The 24,849-nt window shown below is 43.8% G+C and overlaps 1 protein-coding gene across 1 annotated transcript in view; it reads left to right on the plus strand.

The window, feature by feature from the left end:
* The window catches only part of RFX6 (regulatory factor X6), a 180,315-nt gene that overhangs the window by 42,498 nt on the left and 112,968 nt on the right, over positions 1-24,849 (plus strand). The window contains exon 5 of the mRNA XM_030195524.1: positions 24,197-24,274. Coding sequence (XP_030051384.1) covers positions 24,197-24,274 — 78 coding nt within the window. The remainder of the gene's footprint in view (positions 1-24,196; positions 24,275-24,849) is intronic.

Raw genomic sequence — 24,849 nt, forward strand, 5'->3', positions numbered from 1 at the left:
CCATGTTCTTCTCTCCCCTGCCCCCTCCATTCATCCATATCCAGCAATTCCCCTCTCTCCCTGAGCCCTGCCCTGCCCTCCCATCCATGTTCCTCTCTTCCCTGCCCCCCTCCATTCACCCATATCCAGCAATTCCCCTCTCTTCCTGAGCCCTGCCATCCCATCCATGTCCCTCTCTCCCCTGCCCCAACTGCCCATCCTCTTCTCCTCCCCCCCCCCCCAAGATCCCTTTCCTTTTTTTTCTTTTAAATTTACCTCCGAAGTCTGGCAGCGCAGCATCAGTGAAAGTGCTCCCAGTGAAAGCGCTTCTCTTTGCTCAGTGACTCACCTTCTTCTGACGTCATGACGTCAGAAGAAGGCGGGACACTGAGCAAAGGGAAGCGCTTTTACTGGGAGCGCTTTCACTGACGCTGTCGCTGCGCTGCCGGACAGTGGAGGTAAATTTATAAGAAAAAAAAGGAAAGGGATCTTGGGGGAGAGAAGAGGGCGGGCAGTTGGGACGAGCGGCAAGCCCTGGGCGGGCGGAACTGAGTCGTGTGGGCGTCATCGCGTGAAACTACAGGTGACGTCATCAGGATCCGATCCTGCGGCTGGGGAAGCGTTGCCTCCCCAAGCCTCTGATACCAGGTGCCTATGGGTCTTAAGTTCCTGGATGTTCTTAAAGTTTCTTTTAGTATTCACACCTTAAGATCATTCATATAGTGTTCTGGTTTTGTAAACTGCTGTCCCACTTTTGCAAATTTCTGAGCTAAAGAAGAAGGGTTACCTTTGAAAGCTAATCAAAAAATGTGTTAATAAAAAAAGGTATCATTTTCTTTTCTTTGTTTAGTTTTATTTCTATTTGTTACCTTTAAAAGTGGACTAACACGGTTACCACTCCTCCATTTTACGTGGAGGGGCGTAATGGAATGGGGCGCCCAAGTTTTCCTGAGGGCGTCCTCGCAGGATGTCCCCGCGAAGAGGCGGGGAAACCCATATTATCGAAACAAGATGGGCGACCATTTTTTGTTTCAATAATACAGTCATGGATGCCCAAATCTCAACATTTAGGTTGACCTTAGAGATGGTTGTCCACGGTTTTCAGCGATAATGGAAACCGAGGACACCTATCTCAAAAATGACCAAATCCAACTCATTTGGTCATGGGAGGAGCCAGCATTCGTAGTGCACTGGTCCCACTGACATGCCAGGACACCAACCGGGCACCCTAGGGGGCACTGCAGTGGATTAACTGATGCACTAACTGAACGGAAAAAGCCCTTCCCTTAGCGATTCAGAAAGGAATGGGCATGCATGAAGGAAATCGCATGCAAATGAGCGGCTCGCTGTTAGCTCATTTCCACATGATATCCTTCCTAAGGAGGGGAAGCCAGTGCAGAGCAGCCATGCGTTATGCATGGCTGCTCTGCGCATGCCAAAGATGGCTTCATATACACAGACAAGCTGAGTGTATATTAGCCGTCTACAACCTTAAATAAATTGCCATCTACAACCTTAAAAAAGCACAAGTCCAGGTGAAAATGTCCAAGTGCTTGTCAGGGATGTCTTTTTTGTTTTATTGAGTATGGGTGAAGGATGTCCAAGTGTTGGGCATTGCTATGCCTCCATCTCTGTAACGGGCAGTTGAGGACGTCCAAAATGTGGATGTTTCTGTGAGAAGGATGCCCATGCCTTTGCAGTGTCTCTGACACCCCCTTTATTTATTTATTTGGATTTTGGATCACAAGAAGAAGCAGTGGGATTTGAACTGGCCACATCTCGATTGCAAGACTATTGCTCTAACCACTAGGCCACTCCTCTGCTCCACTCCACTCACTTGAAATTTGGCCATCCCGGGGGGAGGGGCAGTTCAGCACGTCCAAAATGTTTGAAAGAAGGACGTCCATGCCTTAACCATGCCTCTGTTGACACACACACACCTCCCCCCCCAGGGACCTGCATACTGCTGCGATGGACCTGAGTATGATATTTGAGGATGGCAAAAACAGTTTTTAAAGTTATTTTTTTCAGGGTGGGAGAAGGTTAGTCACCACTGGGGGAGTCAGGGGAGGTCATCCCCGATTCCCTCCGGTGGTCATGTGGTCAGTTCAGGCACCTTTTTGAGGCTTGGACGTAACAAAAAATGTACCAAGTAAAGTTGCCCAAGTGCTCATCAGGGATGCCCTTCTTTTTTCCATTATCGCTCGAGGACGCCTGTCTGTTAGGCACGCCCCAGTCCCACCTTCACTATGCCTCCGGCACGCCCCCCAGGAACTTTGGTCGTCCCCGTGATGGGAAGTAGTTGGGGATGCCCAAAATCGGCTTTTGATTATGCCAATTTGTGCAACCCTGAGAGAAGGACGCCCATCTTCCGATTTGTGTCGAAAGATGGGCGCCCTTCTCTTTCGAAAATAAGCCTGAAAGTCTTTCCTATCCATTTCCATATGTAGGAATAACTTTGGAAAAAGCTGCAGTTTGAACAAATGCTTTCTGTGCTCCAAACTTGCTATTGTTGGTCAGGTCATTTGTCCCCAGGTAGATTACAATATCAGTGTTAGAATCCTTACTCTCTTCTCAGACCAAATTCAGTGGAAGACATTTCACTAGACTGAGACCCTTGAACTGTGTTTCTAAATTAATGCCTTTTATAATGGAGTCTCCTAGCAATAAGACTTTTCTGCTTTGATCCAATTTATCATTATTTTTGAGAGCTCCTTTGGACTGAGTTACATTCCTTGCCTCTAGTTCCTCCTCAGTACTTCTTTTCTGATCATCATAATGCTCCAATGCAGCAAAGGAATTATATAGGGGCAAAGGTTAGGATGGCTAATGCCTCTGGGACACCAGTCATAATCTACCTGAGCCAACTGTGACCCATCTATTCCTCTGTTGTTTATTCTATGAGGCAGTGCTAGTGGTAAATTGGCTGAGAATTTGGTAATCCTGGATGCTTCCTTAATTTTGCCAATTCCTTCTTTAGGGCACTGTTTACTAAGCATCATTATAGGCGTGTTAACATTTTTAACATGCATTAACCATGTACGCATGTTAACCATGTGCATGCCTACAATATCCCTATAGGCGCCTACATGGTTAGCACACACGCTAAGTGTAGGCACTCTAAAAACACTGATGCACCTTAGTAAACAGGGCCCTTTGTTTGTTGATGCCATCTTTTATAGCTGATATTTAGAGACAGATGGGGCAATCTCTAAGATTCCAGATGGTTGCCTTAGAACTACGGAACAACAAATATTGCATTGAATGAAAGTCATATGTTATGATTAGTTAGTATCAGAAGGTACACTATCTTACGGGATATCAATGAGCAGGATTATCCAATAGAGGGTTTATTAAAGATAATTGGCTTTTGGCTTTCCTATATAGGAAGAGCTAGCGTAGGGGTTGGCGGGAGGGACTATAAATTCAGCAGGATGACAGAAATATAGCAAATTATAGCAGCAAGCAACTCTGCAAGTAGAGGAAAGGAAGTTTTTTTTTCCTTTGTTTCTGTATAGGCTAGATGGAGGTAAAGAGGGGAATAATCGAATGTCGCCGGCGAAATAGATCGCCGGCAGTCTATTTTAGCGGTGGCGCAACAGCTGGCCGGAACAGTATTATCAAAAAGATGGCCAGCCATCTTTTTTTTCGATAATATGGTTTAGACCGGCCAAATGCCTTGGATGTCGCTGGGTTTGAGATGGCCGGTTTTGTTTTTCAGCATAATGGAAAAAAATGTCGGCCATCTCCAACCCGGTGATATCTAAGACATTTGGTCATGGGAGGAGCCAGCATTTGTAGTGCACTTACATGCCAGGACACCAACTGGGCACCCTAGAGGTCAGTGTAGTGGACTTCAGAAACAGCTCCCACATGCATAGCTCCCTTACTGTGGGTGCTGAGCCCCCCCCAAACCCCCTACCCACAAATGTGCACCCACTAAAAGTGCTCCAGGGACCTGCACACACTCAGGCCTCTAGGACTTGTTGCTACTGTATAACCTTGACACAGCAGTTGACACCTGAAGACTAATGTCTTTGAAAAAGTGCTTTATTGGAATAAGCACGTTTACTCACAGTTAACTGCAGATCAGAGGTTGTGCCCCACTGGCAAAGAGTCTCCCTGATAGTGAGATTATCAGTAGGTCCGAGCTGGAAGAATGCTGTACAATGCCCTCTTTCAGCAACATTCAAGGTAATAATGTTTTCTAATGTGGGTAACACATGAAAGGGATCTAAAACTAGCTTACAAAAAATGGCCACTACCTCATGGACTACCGGAAACAAAACAGGGCACACTCTGACCCAGTTAGCAGGGGGGGAAAGCACAATGGGAGTATAGCCCAGTACCCTACACCCACCACAGTGCATTGCTGATGTGACTCTGCAGGGCACCTAACAGAAAAGGTGTCACACTCACCCGAGAGCCACATCGCAACCACAGAAAGGCTGTCAGATGATACAACACATTCTGCTGTCATGGAGGTGGATACGGGATTTGAGGCTGGCATACAAGCTGGCAAAAAAGGTTTTCATTTTAACTTTTGTAGTATGGGAGGGGGTTGGTGACCACTGGGGGAGTAAGGGGAAGTCATCCCCCATTCTGTCCGGTGGTCATCTGGTCAGCTGGGGCAACCTTTTGAGACTTAGTCGTGAAAATAAAAGGACCAAGTAAACCCGGCCAAATACTGCTTAACGCCGCTTTTTTTTTCCATTATCGCCGAAAGCCGGCCATCTGGTAGCCACGCCATGCCCCGCCTTTGCTTTGCCGGCGACACGCCCCCTTGACCTTTCGCCGGTGAGGCGATGGGAAAGCGGCGATGCTGTTAAAAAGCCAGCTTTCGATTATATGCTTTTAACCGCTTTTGCGAAATTGCCGGCAATCTCCCGATTTGTGTCGGAAGATCGCCGGCGAAAAGTTTTGATTATAAGCTGGAAAGTCAGCTATGTTATAGGAAGAAATTTGAGAGACACACATAGGTAAGAAAGCAGTATAGAAATCATGAATCAAGTCAAACACAAAAATCTGAAAATATATAAATTCATAAAAGCTTAGCTTTCAGGAATTCTTAACACCAGAAAGCAGCCCCTCCCTTAGTATTTTAAGAGGTAAGCTCTGGAAAATGGAATTACAATAGTCTAGCTGTAAAAATACCAGAGAATGAAGCAGGAAATGGAGAGCAGTTTAGTCCAAAAGAGAACACATATTTCTGAGTTGATTAAATACAAAAAAAGAGAGACATTTTTTATAAGACCAGAAATGTGTTGGTCAAAAGTAAGGTATACCCAAGACCTTTACAGAGTCACAAAATGCTATGGAAGTACCATTAAGTAACTGAGAAAATGAATTGAATGAAGTCATGGAAAAAAAAAACACTGCAACACATTTGGAAGGGTACAGTTTAAGACCAGAACAGGAAAGTACGTGGAGGGGCATTTTCGAAAGGGACGTCCATGTTTTGATATGGGCGTCCTTGCAAAACATCCCGATCCAGGGGCGGTGAAACCCGTATTTTCAAAACAAGATGGACGTCCAGTTTTTCATTTCAAAAATACCATCAGGGACGTCCAAATCCTTAAATTTGGTTGTCCCTAGACTTGGTCGTTTCTGATTTTCGGCGATAATGGAAACCAAGGACGTCCATTTCAGATATGACGAAATGCAAGCCATTTGGTTGTGAGAGGAGCCAGCATTTCTAGTGCACTGGTCACCCTGACATGCCAGGACAACAACTGTGCACCCCATGGGGCACTGCAGTGGACTTCATAAATTTCTCCCAGGAACATATCTCCCTTACCTTGTGTACTGAGCCCCCCAACCCCCCCCCCCAAACTCACTACCCACAACTGTACACCACTACCATAGCCCTTACGGGTGAAGGGGGCACCTAGATGTGGGTACAGTGGGTTTGTGGTGGGTTTTGGAGGGCTCACTGTTTCCTCCACAAACGTAACAGGTAGGGGGGGATGGGGCTGGATACGCCTGTCTGAAGTGCAGTGCACCCACTAAAACTGTTCCAGGGACCTGTATACTGCTGTCATGGACCTGAGTATGACATCTGAGGCTGGCATAGAGGCTGGCAATCAATATTTTTAAAGACATTTTTTGAGGGTGGGAGGGGGTTAGTGACCACTGGGGAAGTAAGGGGAGGTCATCCCCGATTCTCTCCAGTGGTCATCTGGTCATTTTGGGCACCTTTTTGTGCCTTGGTCGTAAGAAAAGCATGACCAGGTAAAGTCATCCAAGTGTTCGTCAGGGATATCCTTGTTTCTTTCGATTATGGGTCAAGGACGTCCAAGTGTTAGGCACGCCCAAGTCACGTCTTCGCTACGCCTCCGACACACCCCCTTGAACTTTGGCCATCCCTGTGACAGAAAAAAGTTGGGGACATCCAAAATCGGCTTTTGATTATGCCAATTTGGACGACCCTGGGAGAAGGACGTCCATCTTCCGATTTATGTTGAAAGATGGGCTTCCTTCTCTTTCGAAAATGACCCCGCTACTGTACCTGCATGTAACTCATCTTGAGTTAATGCCTCAAAAGGTGTGAATAAAATTCAATTAAATAAATAAAATATTTGCAAAAGTTAGGACTTTAAATTGGGCATGGACATTGTTCAAAAATATCATTTTGGAAGCCCAGATCAGATGTATCCCATGTAGTAATAAAGGTGGAAAGAATTGCAAACAACAGTTACAGTGGTTAAAGGGAGACATGAAAGAGGCCAAAAGAACATCTTTCAGAATATAGAAAAAAAGATTCAAATGAAGAAAACAAGAAGCAACATAATTACTAGCAAGTCAGATGCAAATCATTGATGAGACCAAAAGAGAATACGAAGAGAATCTTGCCTCAAAGCCTGTGAGGGAACCCATGGATCTGTTAGATCATCAAGTAGTAAATGGGGCACTCAGGGAGGAGAGGGCCATAATAAAGAGGCTAAATGAATTCTTTGCCTCAGTCTTTATTGAAGATGTATGAGATCTGCCTTTACCAGAGATGTTTTTTAAGGATGGTGATGCAGAGGAACTGAAAGAAACCTCGATGAACCTGGAAGATGTACTGATCCAAATTGACAAACTAAAGAGAAATAAATCACCTGGACTGGATGGTACACACTACAGTATACTGAAAGATATAAAATATGAAATTGTAGTTCTGCTGTTAGTGATCTGTAGCCTGTCATTAAAATCGTCTGTAGTACCTAAAGATTGGAGGGTGGCCAATGTAATGCCTAGTTTAAAAAAGGGATTTGGGCAAAATAGTGGAAAGTATTATAAAGAATAAAATAACTGAACATGTAGATAAACATGGTATAATGGGACAGAGTCAAAATTGATTCAACCAAGGGAAGTTTTGCCTCATCAATTTGCTTAATTTCTTTGAATATGTGAATAAACATGTGGATAAAGGTGAGCCAGTTGATGTAGTGTATCTAGATTTTCAGAAAGCTTTTGACAAAGTACCTTATGAGAGACTCCTGAGAAAAATAAAAACATATGGGATAGGAGGTAATGTTCTGTTGTGGATTAGAAATTGGTTGATGAATACAAACAGAGAGTATGGTTAAATGGCCTCAGTTGAAGAGGGTGAATAGTGAAGTACCCAGTGCATCTTTTCTAGCAAAAAAGGTGCCGGTACTCAAATGCTAGGCTACCCTTCAAGGGTGGGGTGATCACTGAGGGATCCACCCCACAATAGACAGGCCCCCTGCAATCAGTCACAGAACCTATGACAAGGCAGAATTGGTGTGTAGAGCCTGAGCTCTTTCATTAAAACTTGGGGTCCTTGGGTCAATTTTAGCAGACAATGGAAAAGGTGCCGGTACTCAGTACCCCCAAGTACCCCCACAAAAAAAAGCCCTGGAAGTGCCCCCGGGATCTGTACTGCGACTGGTGCTATTTAACATATTTATTAATGATCTGGAAATAGGAATGACAAGTGAGGTGATTAAATTTGCAGATGGCACAAAACTATTCAAAGTTGTTAAAACACATAGGGATTGTGAAAAGTTGCAGGAAGACCTTATGAAGTTGGAAGATTGGGCATCCAAATGGCTGATGAGATTTAATGTGAACAAGTGCAAAGTGATGCACATTGGGAAGAATAATCCAAATCATGGATATCTGATCCTAGGTTCTAGCCTAGGAGTCAGTACCCAAGAAAAGGATCTAGGTGTCATCGTGGACAGTGCTGAAATGTTCTGCCAACTGTGTGGTGATGGCTTAAAAAGTAAACAGGATGCTAGGAATTATTAGGAAAGTGATGGTAAATGAAACAAAGAATATTTAAATGATTCTGTATTGCTCCATGGTGCAGCCAGACTTTGAGTATTATGTGCAATTCTGGTTGCTGTATCTTCAAAAAGATATAGCAGAATTAGAAAAGGTTCAAAGAAGGGTGACCAAAATGATAAAGGGGATGAAACTCCTCTCATATGAGGAAAGGCTTAAGAGGTTAGGACTCTAGTGTCAGGTACTTGTGACCTGAATTGGCCACTATTGGAAGCAGGATACTGGGCTAGATGGACTGTTGGTTCTTATGTTCTTAACCTTTCCTATTCCAAATCTATTCCCATGCCTTCACCCCCACCCCCCCCTGCTCCAAACCTATAAATCCATATAATAGAAATACTCCCAAACTGTCTGGTACTGCATTCAGATGTCTTTCCAGAGATTCTCTGCTGCACTCTTTAGTATGTGGTCTGAGGAATAGAGAAAAAATGGACTTGAGGGGTACTAATATTAAAACATATAAATACTTAGACCAAGCCTGCAGTTAAATAAACATCTCCCCTTTGGTTGCCTTGTCCATTATTAACTTGAGACGGCAGATGTCAATCTGTTATGCAAATGGTACATGATCTCTGCATTTTGGTTTTTGTGTGCATGTGAGTGTGTGTGTGTGTGGGGGGATTCATGGTGTGGGGTGTCATGTCTAACCAAGCAGGTGTCACCAGCACCCTGCTGTTTTTCAGTCAGTGCTCCTACACTGACACCCTATGTTGAAGCCATCCCTCCATTAGCAGGGCAGAGGTAGTGTAAAGTAAGTGTTACAGGCTCTATTCAAATCTCAACATGTCATTGTTAGTAGTCATTCTGCTGGCAAGCCCTGGTCTTCCATACTCCTAGCACAAGTGATAATCAAAGGGGGAAAGAGGATGTGTGTCCAGGTAGGGACGGTGCTCTGCATGATATATGGATAGGCAGGTTTAGAGGAAGGGCCACATGCTATCGGTGTCCCTACAGGTTTTTGAAAGGTGTTCCAGTGGTTGCTAGACCACACCCAATTCTATATGTCCCTGATGGGGTATTTTCTGCTCTTACCAACAGCTGAAGGCCAGGACACAGATCCAGAGGAGGGCGAATCTCACAGCAGGCTGTTCCACAAAGCAACAGTTGCATGCAAATGAGGATCTGCAGGCAGGTGGGGCAGAGATGCTGGTGCACCAGGGACCATTAGAAATGGAGACCATTGAGCCACCTGTCCCCAATATGAAAGAGTGTGAGGATTTCCAGTTGTCTGCACTATCACCCTTCTTGATGAGGATGCAGCTGAAGGTGTTGGTGGTGGAGCCCATCAAGATGCAGGCAGGAGCTGGTGACCTGTGCATATGGTCTTCTTGCCTGGAAAAGGGACATTATGGCACAAAGAGAGCACAAGCTAGCCTTACAGGATTGCATAATGGCAATGATGTAGCAACAGATAGTACAGATTGCTAAACAAATGCATCTGAACCAGTCAATGGTGTTGGTGATGCAGACACTAGCCTGCAGAATGGAAATGCTGTGCGAAAGGATGGAGTGGATGGTGCCAGCCTGAGAGGGACATCCCTACAGCCATCTCACTGCTCCCACCAGCGAGCTCCTACCACCAGCCATACCCATGGGTTCAAGAATCATCAGGCCACAAGAACTGCCTCCAAGAGGCTTGGGACTTCCACCTGCTCAAGAGTTCCGGGGGGGGGGGGGGGGGGAGGATGCCACACCATGCACAGCATAGCAAGGAATAGCATCATACCCTAATATCATCTTTGGTGTTACCAGCATTTGCTGCAGCAGCCTGGACTGGATACCATTTTATCATCATCTAGCTCTGAGAGCAATGACAGGTCTTCCCAGATTCTGTAACATACCATCCAAGAGGGAGGACGGTGGAGCCAAGTTGGAAGGAGGAGGTTAGAGAAAAGGGAAGTTGGGCAGCAGGAATGTGGGGGAGGTAGGAAATGGTGGTATGGGTTAGGGAGAGGGTGGTGGGAGCGAAGAAATTGAGGGAGTGAGAAAGAGTTGGTGGGATTTTAGGGGTAAGGGGAAAGAATCAGTGTAGATGGTGGAGGGGTTAGCACTTGTGGGGGTGGTGGGGAGGGAGCATGTTATAATAGAGTTGCAATACGTTGCAGATAGGGGTGGACTAGCATCGATGAGTTTATTAAATATATTCAGAGGTTTGATACAATAAAACAGACTTGATAAGGAGCCATGTTTTGGCAACTGAATGCCTGCCTCAGGAGTCATTAATTCTGATCAGTGCTTAGGATAAAACATGATTGATCTCTGCAGTTCTAGTAGGTCATCAGAGTTTTTTGTAGGAGTTTTTATCTCTTCCCCTTTTTTTGGTCTGCTGTCTTGGAGTTTTTAAAGGGATTTTTACCACTTCCCCATTTTTTCGGACCCCTCTAGTTGATGTAGGATACATTTTGTACACACACTTCACTTGTTCAGATATTGAAAATATACCTGCACAGAAATGAATGATGTATGAGTTTAGTCCTTGCTGCAATGCCCTGCTGGGGTGGGTACGCATGCTCCTGTGCTGGTGGTGCCTGGTCCTGCTCCTCCTTTGTGTCCCTGTCCTGTGGCTCCAGTCCTTCAGGGAGTGGTATTCTGTGCTTTAGTGCCAAGTTGTGCAGGATACAGCAGGCAATGAATACGTTGCAGACCTTTTCAGGTTTGTAGAGAAGTTCCCCTCCAGAACTACCTAGGCCCCTGAATTGAGTCTTGAGCAGTCCAAGAGGTCTGTTCAATGATGACCTTTGTTTGCAAGAGTGCCCTTTTGTAGTGCTCCTTAGCCTGATCGTGGGGTTTGATGATGGGGGTCATTATCCACCTGCTCTGTGGGTCACCCTGATCACCTGTTTCAGATGTGGAGAGTGAAAAAATGGACATGTGATGAATAGAAGACCAGAGACATGTGGTGGGGTTATGCCAGAGCTACCTGCACATTGGTTGCATGAGCTAGGCCCTGGCACATAGACCTTTGGGGTTGTGGTGGTGTCTCTCTGTGTCAGTTTATGCACTTCTTACCTACGATTCAGACATTAGTTATCTCTCTGCTTTGAAACTGGTCATGTATCTCCAAGAGTGCCAGGATGTATGAGTCATGGCAAGATCCAGGAAATCATGAGAAAGGAATCAGTGATCTGTCCCTGTGCACTGCATACTATTTGCATATTCAAAGAGTAGAATACCTTTCTGTTGTGATAGGTGATCTCTCTCCCTTTGGGATGTCGGAGGGCCACATCGGTTTAATGACACTAAGGACAGAGAGAGAACAGGTTACCTCATAAAAATTTATCATTTTGTGTTTTTTATGCTGCTGCATCTGGAGGAATGCTATGTAGGCAGTAGTGTGTGCAAGAAGAGCCATGAGGATCTGTGTGATGCAGTGAGAGATGGCTGACTGGCTGAGGCCTGTAGTGCCTGACAGGATAGCTTTAAAATGAAAGTAGGCAAAGCTATGGGGCTGGATGGGATATATCCCAGGATACTGAGAGAGCTCAGAGAAGTCCTGGCAGGACCTCTTAAGGAATTATTTAATAGTTCTTTAGAGACAGGAGAGGTTCCAAGGGATTGGAGATGAGATGATGTGGTCCTTCTTCACAAAAGCGGAGAGAGGGAAGAAGTGGGAAACTAAAGACCGGTAATCCTCATGTCGGTGGTAGGAAAAATAACAGAATTGTTGCTGAAGGAAAGGATAGTTGACTTTCTAGAAGCAAATGGGTTACAAGATCTGAAGCAACATGGCTTTACCAAAGGAAAATCCTGCCAAATGAATTTGATTGACTTCTTTGACTGGGTGTCACGTTTTCAAAGCTGGAAACTGGGTTTGTGAGCCCTTGGGCCACTGCCGAGGAGCGGCAGTGGCAGGCAAAACCACCCCACGCTAGAGACAGGGCAGATCTCTGACAAACAGTTAGGCTTCACCTGCACCTGGCCACTTTCCACCAAGAGTTGAGCTCAAGGCTTCAGGTGGCCGGCAGGACTTACTGGACAGGGCAGGACTGGCTAACAGCTAGGCAGCACAGGGACAGCAAGGCAGGGAATGGATAGGCTAAAGGACAGGACTGAAAGCTGCGAGCAGCCACTGAAACAGGGAACAAACACAGCCAGACACAAAACTGAACTGAAAGCTGCAAGCAGCCACTGAAACAGGGAACAAACACAGCCAGACACAAAACTGAACTGAAAGCTGCAAGCAGCCACTGAAACAGGGAACAAACACAGATAAACCCAGAACTAGACAAGACATACAAACAAGACACAAGACTGGGAAACAAGCAATACAGGAAACAAGCAATACTCTAAACTAAACATAGACTAACTAGAACAGGCAAGACTTAAGGCAAGAACTAGAGCAAGGAAACAAACTCAGACTGAAGTGCAAAAGCACCAACATACCAGGGCCTTAGACGCAATGCAAAGGCAAAGCAGCAAGGTTTCAGAATGGCTAATAAGCCCAGCAGCACCTGGAGCTCAGCTGCAACCATCACCAGGAAACTACGGGTGCTGTGTAGGTTCAATCCAAGCAAGCAAGTCTGGCAGCCCGGAAGATCCGGACCGGACTGGGCTGAAATCTGGAACGGGTGACGGTCCACAGTAGCCACCAATTCTGGCCACCAGAGGGCGAGGTGAGCAGAGACATAACACTGGGTGACCAAAGAACTGGATGAAGATGTCCGCCAGATACAATCTACTTGAATTTCAGCAAAGCTTTTGATATGGTCCCTCATAGAAGACTTGTGAATAGGCTGAAAGGGCTAGAGTTAGGACCCAATGTGGTGAACTAGATTGGAAACTGGTTGACTAACAGGCAGCAGAGGGTAGTGGTTAAATGGAATCGGCTCTGAAGAAAGGAAGGTGAGTAGTGGAGTGTCTCAGGGTGGGTGCTGTCCCCCTTGCTCATGCCCTATACAAGAATAATCTTAATCCTTTTCTGTATGTGGATGATGTCACCATTTACATACCGTTCAACTCTAATCCAACAGAAATCACTGTTGCAATAAAGACTAGTTTAAGCTTAATGGATGCCTGAGCATCGGCATTCAAACTCAAACTCAACAAGGAAAAAACTCACTGCCTTATTCTCTCTTCTCACCATAAAACAAACCTCCCTTCATCCATAAAAACCCTGGAATATACTCTCCCAATATCGGACAAACTGAAGATCATTGGAATTACTATTGACACCAACCTAACCCTGGAGAGCAAAGCCTCTGCCACCACGAAGAAAATGTTCCATGCAATGTGGAAACTCAAACGGATCAAACAATTCTTCCCAAGGGAAACTTTCTGTAACATAATTCAAACAATGGTACTATCACATGTTGACTACTGTAATGCCGTATATGCAAGATGCAAAGAACAGATCTTAAGGAAACTCCAGACCGCGCAGAACACGGCAGCTAGACTCATTTTTGGAAAGACAAGATTCGAAAGTGCTAAACCCCTATGCGAAATACTGCACTGGCTACCAATCAAGGAATGAATAGCCTTCAAAATTTGCACTCTGGTCCACAAAATAATCCATGGTTTGGCCCCGAACTACATGACTGAACTTATCGACTTCCCAACTAGAAATATCATTGAATCATCAAGAATGTTTCTAAACCTGCATTACCCAAACTGTAAAGGACTAAAATACAAATCAACATATGCATCCAGCTTTTCCTACATTTGCACCCAGCTCTGGAACGCTTTACCTAGAAACATTAGAACTGCGAACACCCATCTAAAATTCTGAAAAGACATCAAGACTCATCTCTTCCGGAAAGCCTACCCAGCAGACCCAAACTAATTCATGAACAATGCATCACATCTTTCGATCTAAGAAATGAACAATACCCCTTCCACATAATCCTATTACTTCAAACTGTACAAATTTTACCACTACAGTTATATTTAAGTGTACTTCTACCCTTATCCTACTCTGTATTGCTCACTAGAAGCTGTAGTCCCATCCCTGGAGACTTATCAGCCTCATTGGGATTACTTCTCTCTATATGCTACTATATATTCATCCCAGAGTTGTATTCTCTTTTCCGAAACCTTATCAGCTTCCTTGCACCTACTGTTACTCTATTTTCCACTCTACATATTCCCGGAGTTGGTACTCTCCTCTCCGGAACCTGTAAGCCACATTGAGCCTACTGCTATGCGGGAAAATGTGGGATACAAATGTAATAAATAAATAAATATTTGTATGGTTTAAATGGTATACTGCCGATGTAAGTAACAGTGTATGTACATACTCTGAAGTAAAATGGGAACGCTTAATGTGCAGTGATGGTTCCTCTGATTCTACCACATGTCTCTTTGGGGATTTAATGGTAAGAACGTTTTAGAACTGAGCACATTATATTCAATTTCACTAATTATCACATTAATTGAACAAAACTGAGCATAATTTAGTTAGTTATTAGACTGGGGCTCAGTAAATTTTCCAGAAGCGATTCTTCCAGATTAAGTAACAGTTGAAATTTAATGCCAAGAAGTGCAGAGTGATGCACTTGGGGTGCAGAAATACAAGAGAGACGTACCAGATTGGAGGGGAGAGATTGGTAAACTCTGCTCAGGAGAGGGTCCTTGGGGTGATGGTGTCTGAAGATCTCAAGGTGACAAAACAGTGTGACAAGGTGGTGGCCATGGCCATAAGGATGCTAGGCTGCATAGAGAGGGATATAACTAGTAGAAGTTGTTGTTGAGACCCCATTTGAAGTATTGTGTTCAATTTTGGAGACCTTATCTTACTAAGGATGTTAAAATGCTTGAAGTGGTTCAAAGAAAAGTGTTGAAAATGGTAGGGGATTACGTAGCAAGGCATATATGGAAAGACTTGCTGACCTAAACATGCATACCCTGGTGGAAAGGAGAAACAGGGGTGATATGATATGATATAGACGTTCAAATATTTGAAAAGTATTAACCCGCAAACACGCCTTCTCCAGGGAAAGGAAGGTGGTAGAACTAGAGGACATGAATTGAAGTTGAAAGGGGGCCGACTCAGCAATAATGTTAGAAAGTATTTTTTCACTGAGAGGGTGGTAGATACCTGGAATACCTTGCACGAGAGATGATAGAGATGAAAATTGTAACAGAATTCAAAAATGCGTGGGACAAACACAAAAGAATCCTGTTTAGAAGGATCAGATCCAAAGAAGCTTAGGGGAGATTAGGTAGGAAAGTCAGTGCTGGGCTGACTTCTACAGTCTGTGCTCTGATCGAGGCTGAATAGACCTGGATGAGATGGAGTAGAGCTTTTCAGGGGCTGACAACAACTTCAGAAATTTTAGAAGGTCAGTGCCAGGCAGACTTCTACGGTCTATGCCCTAAAAAAGGCAATGATAAATCAAGATCACATGATGTATCACTTCATACCATATGTAATGAGTTTTATCTTGTTGGGCAGACTGGATGGACCATACTGGTCTTTATCTGCCACCATCTACTATGTTACTATGTAGTCTGGAAACTGTCAATGTTGAGAAACAGAAGTGCAGAGGTAACTTTGAGGTACACAGGTACAGGTTGGCCCCTGTGAGTCACGGTATGAAAGAGTTCCTCCTGGCTGACTTCAAATCACCTTGTTTTGAATCCAACTAAATCCATCACCATCTGGATTTCAGGAAACTCCCCATTTCCCACTGTAGTCCCTTCCTTGTCTAGTGTCCCCCTTACTCTTGTTAGTTCCCTCAAGGACGGTGGAAATCTCTTTGACTATACTTCCCATACTGTGAAGTCCTGCTTCTTTTTCCTTCATCAGATTCAATCTGTTTGCAGTTTTTTGGATGATTCTTCCTGTGCTACTCTTCTGTCCTCATTAGTCCTTTCTTGTTTTGATTATTGTAATGTGTCTTTTGATGGTCTTCCCAGTCTGTCTCTCCCATTTACAGACAGTTCAAAACATCGTTATCTGTCTTCTTAGTCATGCCCACCGGTCAGATTAGGTTTCCACTCTTCTTTCACACCACCATTGGCTTCTTATCTTGGCCTTTAGGCTCTTCATGGTGACTTCCCTTCTTCTCTCTCAACTCTTATCTCTCCTTATATCCTCTTCCAATCGCTCTGTTCCCTCTCTGCCTAGTGCCTTTCCATCCCCCCTGTTCACCTCTCACTTCTGGAATCTACCCTTTATTCTGCTTCTTTTACCTTGTCTTATGTCTATGGAAGGTCCTCCTATTATCCTTTTGCTCTGAGTAGTCCTTTCTCTGCTTTAAATCCCTGCTGAAGACTAATTTCTTCAATTTACTTTTTCCTTTTATTACTTCTTCTGACGGACCTGGTCCAGAACTGCTGCCTACTTGATTTTTTTGTGTTAGTATCTTTTTCTTTTAGTTTTTCTTTTTATATCTTCTATTCTTTCCTCTCCACTTTTCTTTCCTATTATATTTTGTAGTTCTTTTCTGGCTTATTTTAATTGTACTGTTACTGTACACCGCTCTGATATGGCTGTGAAGGGCGGTATATCAAATCTTAATAAACTAAACTGTTGGCAGAGATGCGGAATGGCTGCCTTGTTGAAGCTCCCTTCTATCTAGCCCTATGTACTGCTCCTCAGTGAGGTCAAGAATCTGTGTCCTGGGCCTATATGCTGTATTAAGTATCTGGCCTGTTGACCCTCCTCTCCTCTGGTCTATCAAAACTATCAAAAAACTCCAAACTGCCCAGAATACTGCCGCCAGACTCATACTTGGAAAAACTAAATATGAAAGTGCAAAACCCTTAAGAGAGAAACTTCATTGGCTCCCACTCAAGGAATGAATTGCGTTCAAGATCTGCACGATTGTACACAAAATCATTCACGCAGACGCCCCAATCTACATGCTAAACCTTGTAGACCTACCTCCCAGAAATGCCACAAGATCATTCCGGAAATTCCTCAACCTGCACTTCCCCAGCTGTAAAGGACTAAAATACAAGCTGATGCATGCCACTACCTTCTCCTACATGAGTACGCAGTTATAGAATGCACTACCTACAGACTTGAAAACAATCAGCGAAATAACTATCTTTCGCAAATCTCTGGAGACATACTTCTTTAACAAAGCCTACAATGAGAACCGATAACCGACAGCCTCACTACTATACCTCACCAACCCAATCAGTTATGAAAGCCCACCCTCTATAACTACCCTAATCACTCCCTCCTTCTTCTATCCTCCCTTACTTAAACTATGCACAATTCTACTGTATTTGATATCCTGATATGACAATGTTAACATAATCATGTAAGCCACATTGAGCCTGCAAATATGTGGGAAAATGTGGGATACAAATGCAATAAATAAATAATAATAATACCTCATGTAGCATAGCCTTCAAAACCTACATGTTCTGGCATCTCATGGCCAACAACTCCCACAACAAACATCCAGAGTGCTCCCACTGCCAATACCTAGACTGTCAGCAGCACAGACCTGACAGACAACAGGTCACTCACTACTCACAGTCAACACCTCATTTGCACACACATGTAGGTACAAACACAGACTGCATATGGGGTTAGAGACTGAAAGGCAGCAGGGCAGTTGCAGATAAAAGAAAGAAAATTGGTTAGGAAATGATGTGCAGGGGGCTCACTGGCAAGTGTGGAACGGGTTGCAGGGGAGAGGTTTATAGAGTCAGGCAGGGCAGAGGGGTAAGAGCTGGGCTGCAGAGGGATTGTGGCATCAGTGGGACCTATTGAGGTGAAATATGGATAGACCTGGGTGGACAGGGATGGCACTTGGATTCACCGACTTTCGACTCATCTTTTCTCCAGTTAGCATCAATGCAAGCAGACATGTTGCAGCCTGTTCTGACATTGCACTTTAGATCTTTTGGAGGTTTGGATGTCAATATGCAGGGATATCCATGTTTAAAAAACATGAATAGTACTTCTAAAATGACTGCCATAGCTACCACCTGTGAGCACACTCTGCTTATATTCAGCACCACTGCCTGACAACAGCACTCAGTATATACATATTTTTAAAATGTCACAGCCAGCATTCATCATTTATAAAAACACATTACCTCTGTATTTGAATATTGATTCAACACATTTTTGATCGTGGGAGTAGGAAAATAGATGATATAGATAATAATGTCCAGGGAAGGGTTCTTAAAGATGGGACAGCTGAGATCAGAAATGGGAAAGTTGGGAACTGAATCATAGGAAAGAGAAGATTTTAGAGAAAAAGAAAGTGAGGACTTCCTTTGATGATGTGTTGCAGAACTGTAGCAAGCTATTATTGTGTCTTGAGATACTCCCCCATTATGGCACTCCTGCCCTCCCAACCCCCTCCTCCCCTGAGCATCCACCACCCTCCCAAAAGCAGCCTTTGAAGATGCCCCCAGAAACACCCCCAAGTGCATACATCCCCCTCCCGCACCTGGAAGACCCCCCCCCCCGAGCATACATGAAAGATGACCTGGTGGTCTAGGGTAGGGTGAGCAACAGTGATGCCAAGTTGCTGCTACCCATGCTGGCTCCAGGTTCAAAATGGTAGCTGCAGCCTCTAGTAGTTGTGACCACCATTTTGAACCCAGAGCTTGCAGGGCAACTGTGACTGGGATCGCTGCTGCCTGTTTTCTCTTAGACCACCATGGCATTCTTCAGGTAGAGGAAGAAGCCAACCACAATGTTCAAGAAGACCAAAGTTTATTCTTCAGAAAAGTTGTGCTGACACAGCAAACCCAGCTCGGGCTGTGTTTCGACATACAAAGCCTTCGTCGGAGATTGGGTGGCAACACCAGTAATTGGAAAGCAAAACCAGTGCTGGGCAGACTTTTACGGTCTGTGCCCTGATCATGACTGAATAGATATGGATGGACTGGAGTGTAAATTTTAAAGGGCTTTGATGTTAGCTTCAGAACTCTTGGTACAAGAACAGTGCTGGGCAGACTTCTACAGTCTATGCCCTGAGAATGGCAAGCACAAATCAAACTTGGGTATACATATAAAGTATTGCATACCATGTAAAATGAGTTTCAGGCTCATTTTCAAAAGAGATAGACATTCATAAAGTGACATAAGTCAGCATTTGGACATTTATCTCACAGAAACGTTCCAATCAGTATTATTGAAATCTCTTTTTGGATGTCTTTCTCTGAAGTCCATCAAAAGGATGTCCGAATCTCAAGGGGGCATGCCAGGGGCATGTTTAAGGCAGGACTTGGGTGTTCCTAAGACTTAGACGTCTTTCAGCATTAATGGAACAAAACAAAGATGTCTTAGATGTTTTGAGCTAGACTGGTTTTTATAGGCAACAGTGGCAGTGAGAATCAAACCCACTTCCCCAAGATCAGAGTCTGCTGCACTAACCACTAGTCTACTCCTCTACTCCACACAAGAGGTGCCCCAAATGACCAGATGACCAATGGAGGGACTTGCAAATCACCTTCCCTTACTCCCCCAGTGGTCACTATCCCCCTCCCATCCCCTAAAAATGTTATTAAAAATATTACTTGCCAGCCTCTATGCCAGCCTCAGATGTTATACTCAGGTCCATTATAATAGCATGCAGGTCCCTGGAGTAGTCTAGTAGTGGTGCAGTGCACTGCAGACAGGTGACCCAGGCTTATACCTCCCCCTACTTATTACACTTGTGGAGGAAACTGTGAGCCCTCCAAAACCCACCAGAAACCCACTGTACCCACATATTGGTGCTCCCTTCACATGTAAGGGCTATGGTAGTGGTGTACAGTTGGGGGTAGTGGGCTTTGGGGGAGGTTGGGGGGGGCTCAGCAGACCAGGTAAGGGAGCAATGGTGAGATGTGTACCTGGGAGCATTTTATAAAGTCCACTGCAGTGCCCCCAAGGAGGCCCTATTGCTTTCCTGGGATGTCACTTTTACACTGTTCTACCTGATGCAAATATTTCTATTTTTTTTTTTTATAACATCTGAGCCTTGTGTCTATTGTTTATCATTAGATTTGGGCTTTGAATTCAGATCTATAGATGAAAAGGAGGTCTCATTACATATATCTAAATACCAGAGTGCTATTTTTTCCATACTTCATAGCAAGAGTGTACATTCCCTAATTACCTGTCCCAATACAACTGAAGCTTTTACCTCCTTAGTGCATGTAAATGGTTTCATCCCTGTGTAGATTCTCTGATGCCATGCGAGGCTTTCTTTCCAACCAAAGCTTTTACCACACTCAGAACATGTAAATGGTTCCACTCCTGTGTGTATTCTCCGTTGCATTGTGAGGTTTACCTTCTGACCAAAGCTTTTACCAGACTCTATACATGCAAATGGTTTCTGTCCCATGTGGACTTTCTGATGCACTTTGAGATTTACATTATAACCAAAGCTTTTACCACACTTAGAACATATGAATGGTTTCACTTTATTGTAGATTTTCTTGTGTATTTTGTACGTTTTGTATTTGGATGTATTTGTTTGAAAATGGACCAAAAAATAAAACATCTAAATCACAAAACATTTTTCCAAACAGCATTTTCACAAGGAACAGATAGACTTTTTTTTGTAGAAAATGACCTTTCCTGTTGTGATTTTGGAAGTTTTACAAGAAACATCCAAATTCAGACTTACATGTCATATCCAAAAATGCCCCTTGTGCATTTGACTTGCCCAAAGTCACAAGAAGCAGCAGTGGGAATTGAACCCATGTTGCCAGGAGCAAAGCCTGCTGCACTAACCATTAAGCCACTCCTCCTCTGTTTTGGACAGCTTTTGTTTGAAAATGGACGTCTTCAAAAGACTCCACTATGAAAGCTAAGTGTGGAGGAGTAGCCTAATGGTTAAGTGTAGTGGGCTGAGAACACAGGGAACCAGGCTCAGTTCCAACTACAGCTCCTGACCTTTGGTAAGTCACTGAGGGCTTCTCTTACAAAGCCGCACTACCAGTTCTTGGTGTGGCAAATGAAAGGAAACCCATTAAACTCCTATGGGCTCCCTCTCATTTGCCATGCAGGAATCACCAGTGTGGCTTTGTAAAAGAAGCCCTTAACCCTCCACTGTCCCAGGTACAAAACCTTGGTTGGGAACCCACTAGGGGCAGAGAAAGTACCTGTATATAATATGTAAACCAGTTTGGTTGTACCCCAAAGAAAGGCAGTATATGAAATGCATTACCCTTAACCTTAATAAGTCCTTCACCATAGTTTGAATATGTACAATATTACTTTGTATCATGTCTTCAGTGATGTTCTCCACACAAATCCCAAGATATTTAACTCTATTTTTGGGCTTTCTAAATGTGAAGGATTACAGATCAGCAGAATATGTATATTTGTTCAGTGCTGAGCACTTTGTTTACCTCGATTAACCCAGTACCTTGTTAGCACCCCAAACTGACTTATGGGATCTAACACTGCTGGGATGGATTCAGTAGGTAAAAATAGCAACGCATCGTCTGCATATGCCAAAATTCTGTAGTCAGCTTGGTCATATTTGACTCCTTGAATATGTGGATGGGATTTAATCACCAAGAGCAAGGATTTTCAAAACCATATAACCAAAGGGACAATGGGCAAGCTTTTTGGTTTCCTTTTTCAATATTATTGAACTTGAAAGGATGCCATTGACATATACCTTGGCTGCTGGTCTCATGTACAATAATTTAACCATCCTAGTAAAGTACAGACCAATTCCATTCCATTCAAATACTTTAAAAAGGAATGACCACCCTATATCGTCAAAGGCCTTTTTAGCATTTTAGAATAAAGATATCTCTGGGTATCTCTGCCACTGAAAGAATGATGAACAAGAGTCTGATGTTGTCTGGTGGCATTTGATCTCTCATAAACCCCATTTGCTCCTGACTGATTAAACTGGGTAGAATCCTATCTAGCCGTGTAGCTATCTTTGAATAAATCTTATAATTCACACCGATAAAGGAAATAGGCCTATAATTAGCCACTGAAGTAGAATTCTTGCCTGACTTAGGTAACATGACCATTTTTGCTTCTGTAAATAAACCCTCTGTTTCACCACATGCTATAAGCCCAGAATACACCAAATAACAAGTCCTTTTAAGTGCAGTAGAATTCTACAGGGAGTCCATCGGGGGGAGGGTGTCCTTATGTAAATGATATTATTACCTGTCTAATTTTCTCCTTTCTGCATTCTGACTCTAATGATGCATTATTTTAAAAAGATATTTCAGGATGGAGTGAATGACACAGAAATTCAGATATCACAGAGTAAGACATTCTTCACCTTGACTGATATTGATGTTCTATGTACAATGGCCCTCTTGATTCACTGGTCATTAATTCGTGCTTAGTGTTAAACAGTGCTGACTCTCTGCCCGTTCTTTCTGGCTTTGAATGAGTATGCCAGGAGGTGCCTTCTCTTATTTTCCTCTTCATAGTACCTGGCTCTCTATGCAAATATTAATGTACCTGCCTCAAAAGCTCATGCCTCAATAAATTGATTAGTCTATAAGGTGCCACCAGCCTCTGTCATGTTTGCAGACGGTAAATGAAGCCTTGTTATGGGGCTAACTTAATATATCTGTGACAAATTTTATAATTATTCTGTCTTCATTGGATTACTGAAAAAAATAATAATATAAACAGCACAATGTTTAGGCAGGAAAAATTCCAAACATCTTGGCAGTGAATGAGTTAATGCTAAATAGCAGAAATTTACTAAAGATATTATTGTTGATACCAGTTGTGAGAAGATAGAAAATTCAGGGTTAAAAGGAGAAAGTGGATGTTCAAATTTTGTCTAATGAAAATTATTCATCAATTTCTAATCAATTCATAAATTACAAATTCTAGGTTTACAAGCAATATGGCACAAGGATACCTCTGAAAAGCAACCATGGTTTGGAAAGAAATCAATGTGAAAGTAAAGGGGTCGATATTCAGCCCACAGCAGTCAGTGTTGTTTTAAATGCTGACTGCTGTGGGCAGAATTAGCCCCCGGTATTCAATGCCAGGCCATATCTGGGCACTGTAATTGGATATCTGAAGCTAATTGCAGTTGTGCTGACCACTGGAGTTTGTGCAGGGTATTGGCCAATATTCATCCAGGTCCTGCATGAGTGCAGGTTCCAGCTGAACATTGGCCATGACCTGCATAAGGGATGCAAGTGCCGTTTGCTCCCTCAATCCCTCTCCCTCCCTCCCAACACCCTCTGAAAGCACAGAAGCCCCCCAGTGGGGTTGGTGGGGGGGGGGTCTTGCCTCAGAGGGGTGGGAGGGAAGGAGGGGGATTGGGAGGGGGTCTATGTGCCTCCAAGAGGAGGGAGGGGGATGGCAACACATGTGGCCAAGACTCAAAAGGTAACAGCAACAGATGATATATTGGTTGATTAACTCCCCATATAATTACTCAGCTGGCTAGTGGACTGAAAACTGCTGCTAAATGGCTGAGCTTCCACTCTGCCATAACTCCGCCCCACACCACCCATAAACTAGCCAGTTTCAGCATGGGAGGTTAAAGGAGATATGCAGCAGCATTGTCTAGTTAACTGTACATAAGAATGCCACACTGGGAAAAGGCCAAGGGTCCATCGAGCCCAGCATCCTGTCCATGACAGCGGCCAATCCAGGCCAAGGGCACCAAATATCCCCAGATGGCTCCACACAAGCAATTTTAATGGCTAGGAGTCTGTTCTGGGTGTTTATATTGCTTTGAATAGTGTGCACAAAACATTTAGCAAATCTGTTAGAAAGATTTTCCAGTTCTCGTCAAATAATTCAAAAATGGTGACTCTTATCAGCACTAAATGTTGGAGATTTGAGCTATGAAGAGAAGCAATGCAAGGAATTCCTTGCAATTTATTTGGGAGCAGAGAATCGGAGAAGGGAGAAGTTTATGATGGTTTTGTCCTGTCCTTATAGATGAATTTTACATAACATAAACAGGACCCCAAGATTGTCTTCTTGTTTTGCATTCTGCTTTGTGTGACGCACACACACGCACGCACACATACATATACTTGTTGCAAACTTTTGTTTGCTATTGTTTTATAGGTACCATTATTATGGCATTGGTATTAAGGAGAGCAGTGCGTATTACCACTCAGTCTATTCTGGAAAAGGTTTGACAAGGTAAATTGTGAGACTATTTATGACATTCCTTTTTTTTTTTCCTCTGGCTAAAATTCTCACTCCTGTCTCTAATTCTCACTCCTATCTCTATCTGCAATTTATTTTCCTTAGATGTAGCAGAGTAAAAGAGGGAGCAGGAAATAAACCTGAAAATAACAGTCCAGAAGCAGCATACAAGAAACCTAGCGAAATGGTTAGCAGGCCACAAACAGTTTATCTAACTAACCTCCCATTTACTAAGCTACACTAGCACCTGCAGCATGGAGGAGTGGCCTAGTGGTTAGGGTGGTGGACTTTGGGCCTGGGGAACTGAGTTCAATTCCCACTTCAAGCACAGGCAGCTCCTTGTGACTCTGGGCAAGTCACTTAACCCTCCATTGCCCCAGGTACAAATAAGTACCTGTATACAATATGTAAGCTGCATTGAGCCTGCCATGAGTGGGAAAGCACAGGGTACAAATGTAACAAAAAAAAAAAAAACATTCATTGTAAATGGGCTGTGTCGGCATTACCTCATGGCAGTCACTAGTGCAGCTTAGTAAACAGGGGGGTAAGTGAAAGACTTAAAGAGCCTG

Source organism: Microcaecilia unicolor, chromosome 3 (assembly GCF_901765095.1).
Source record: "Microcaecilia unicolor chromosome 3, aMicUni1.1, whole genome shotgun sequence".
Lineage (NCBI taxonomy): Eukaryota > Metazoa > Chordata > Amphibia > Gymnophiona > Siphonopidae > Microcaecilia > Microcaecilia unicolor.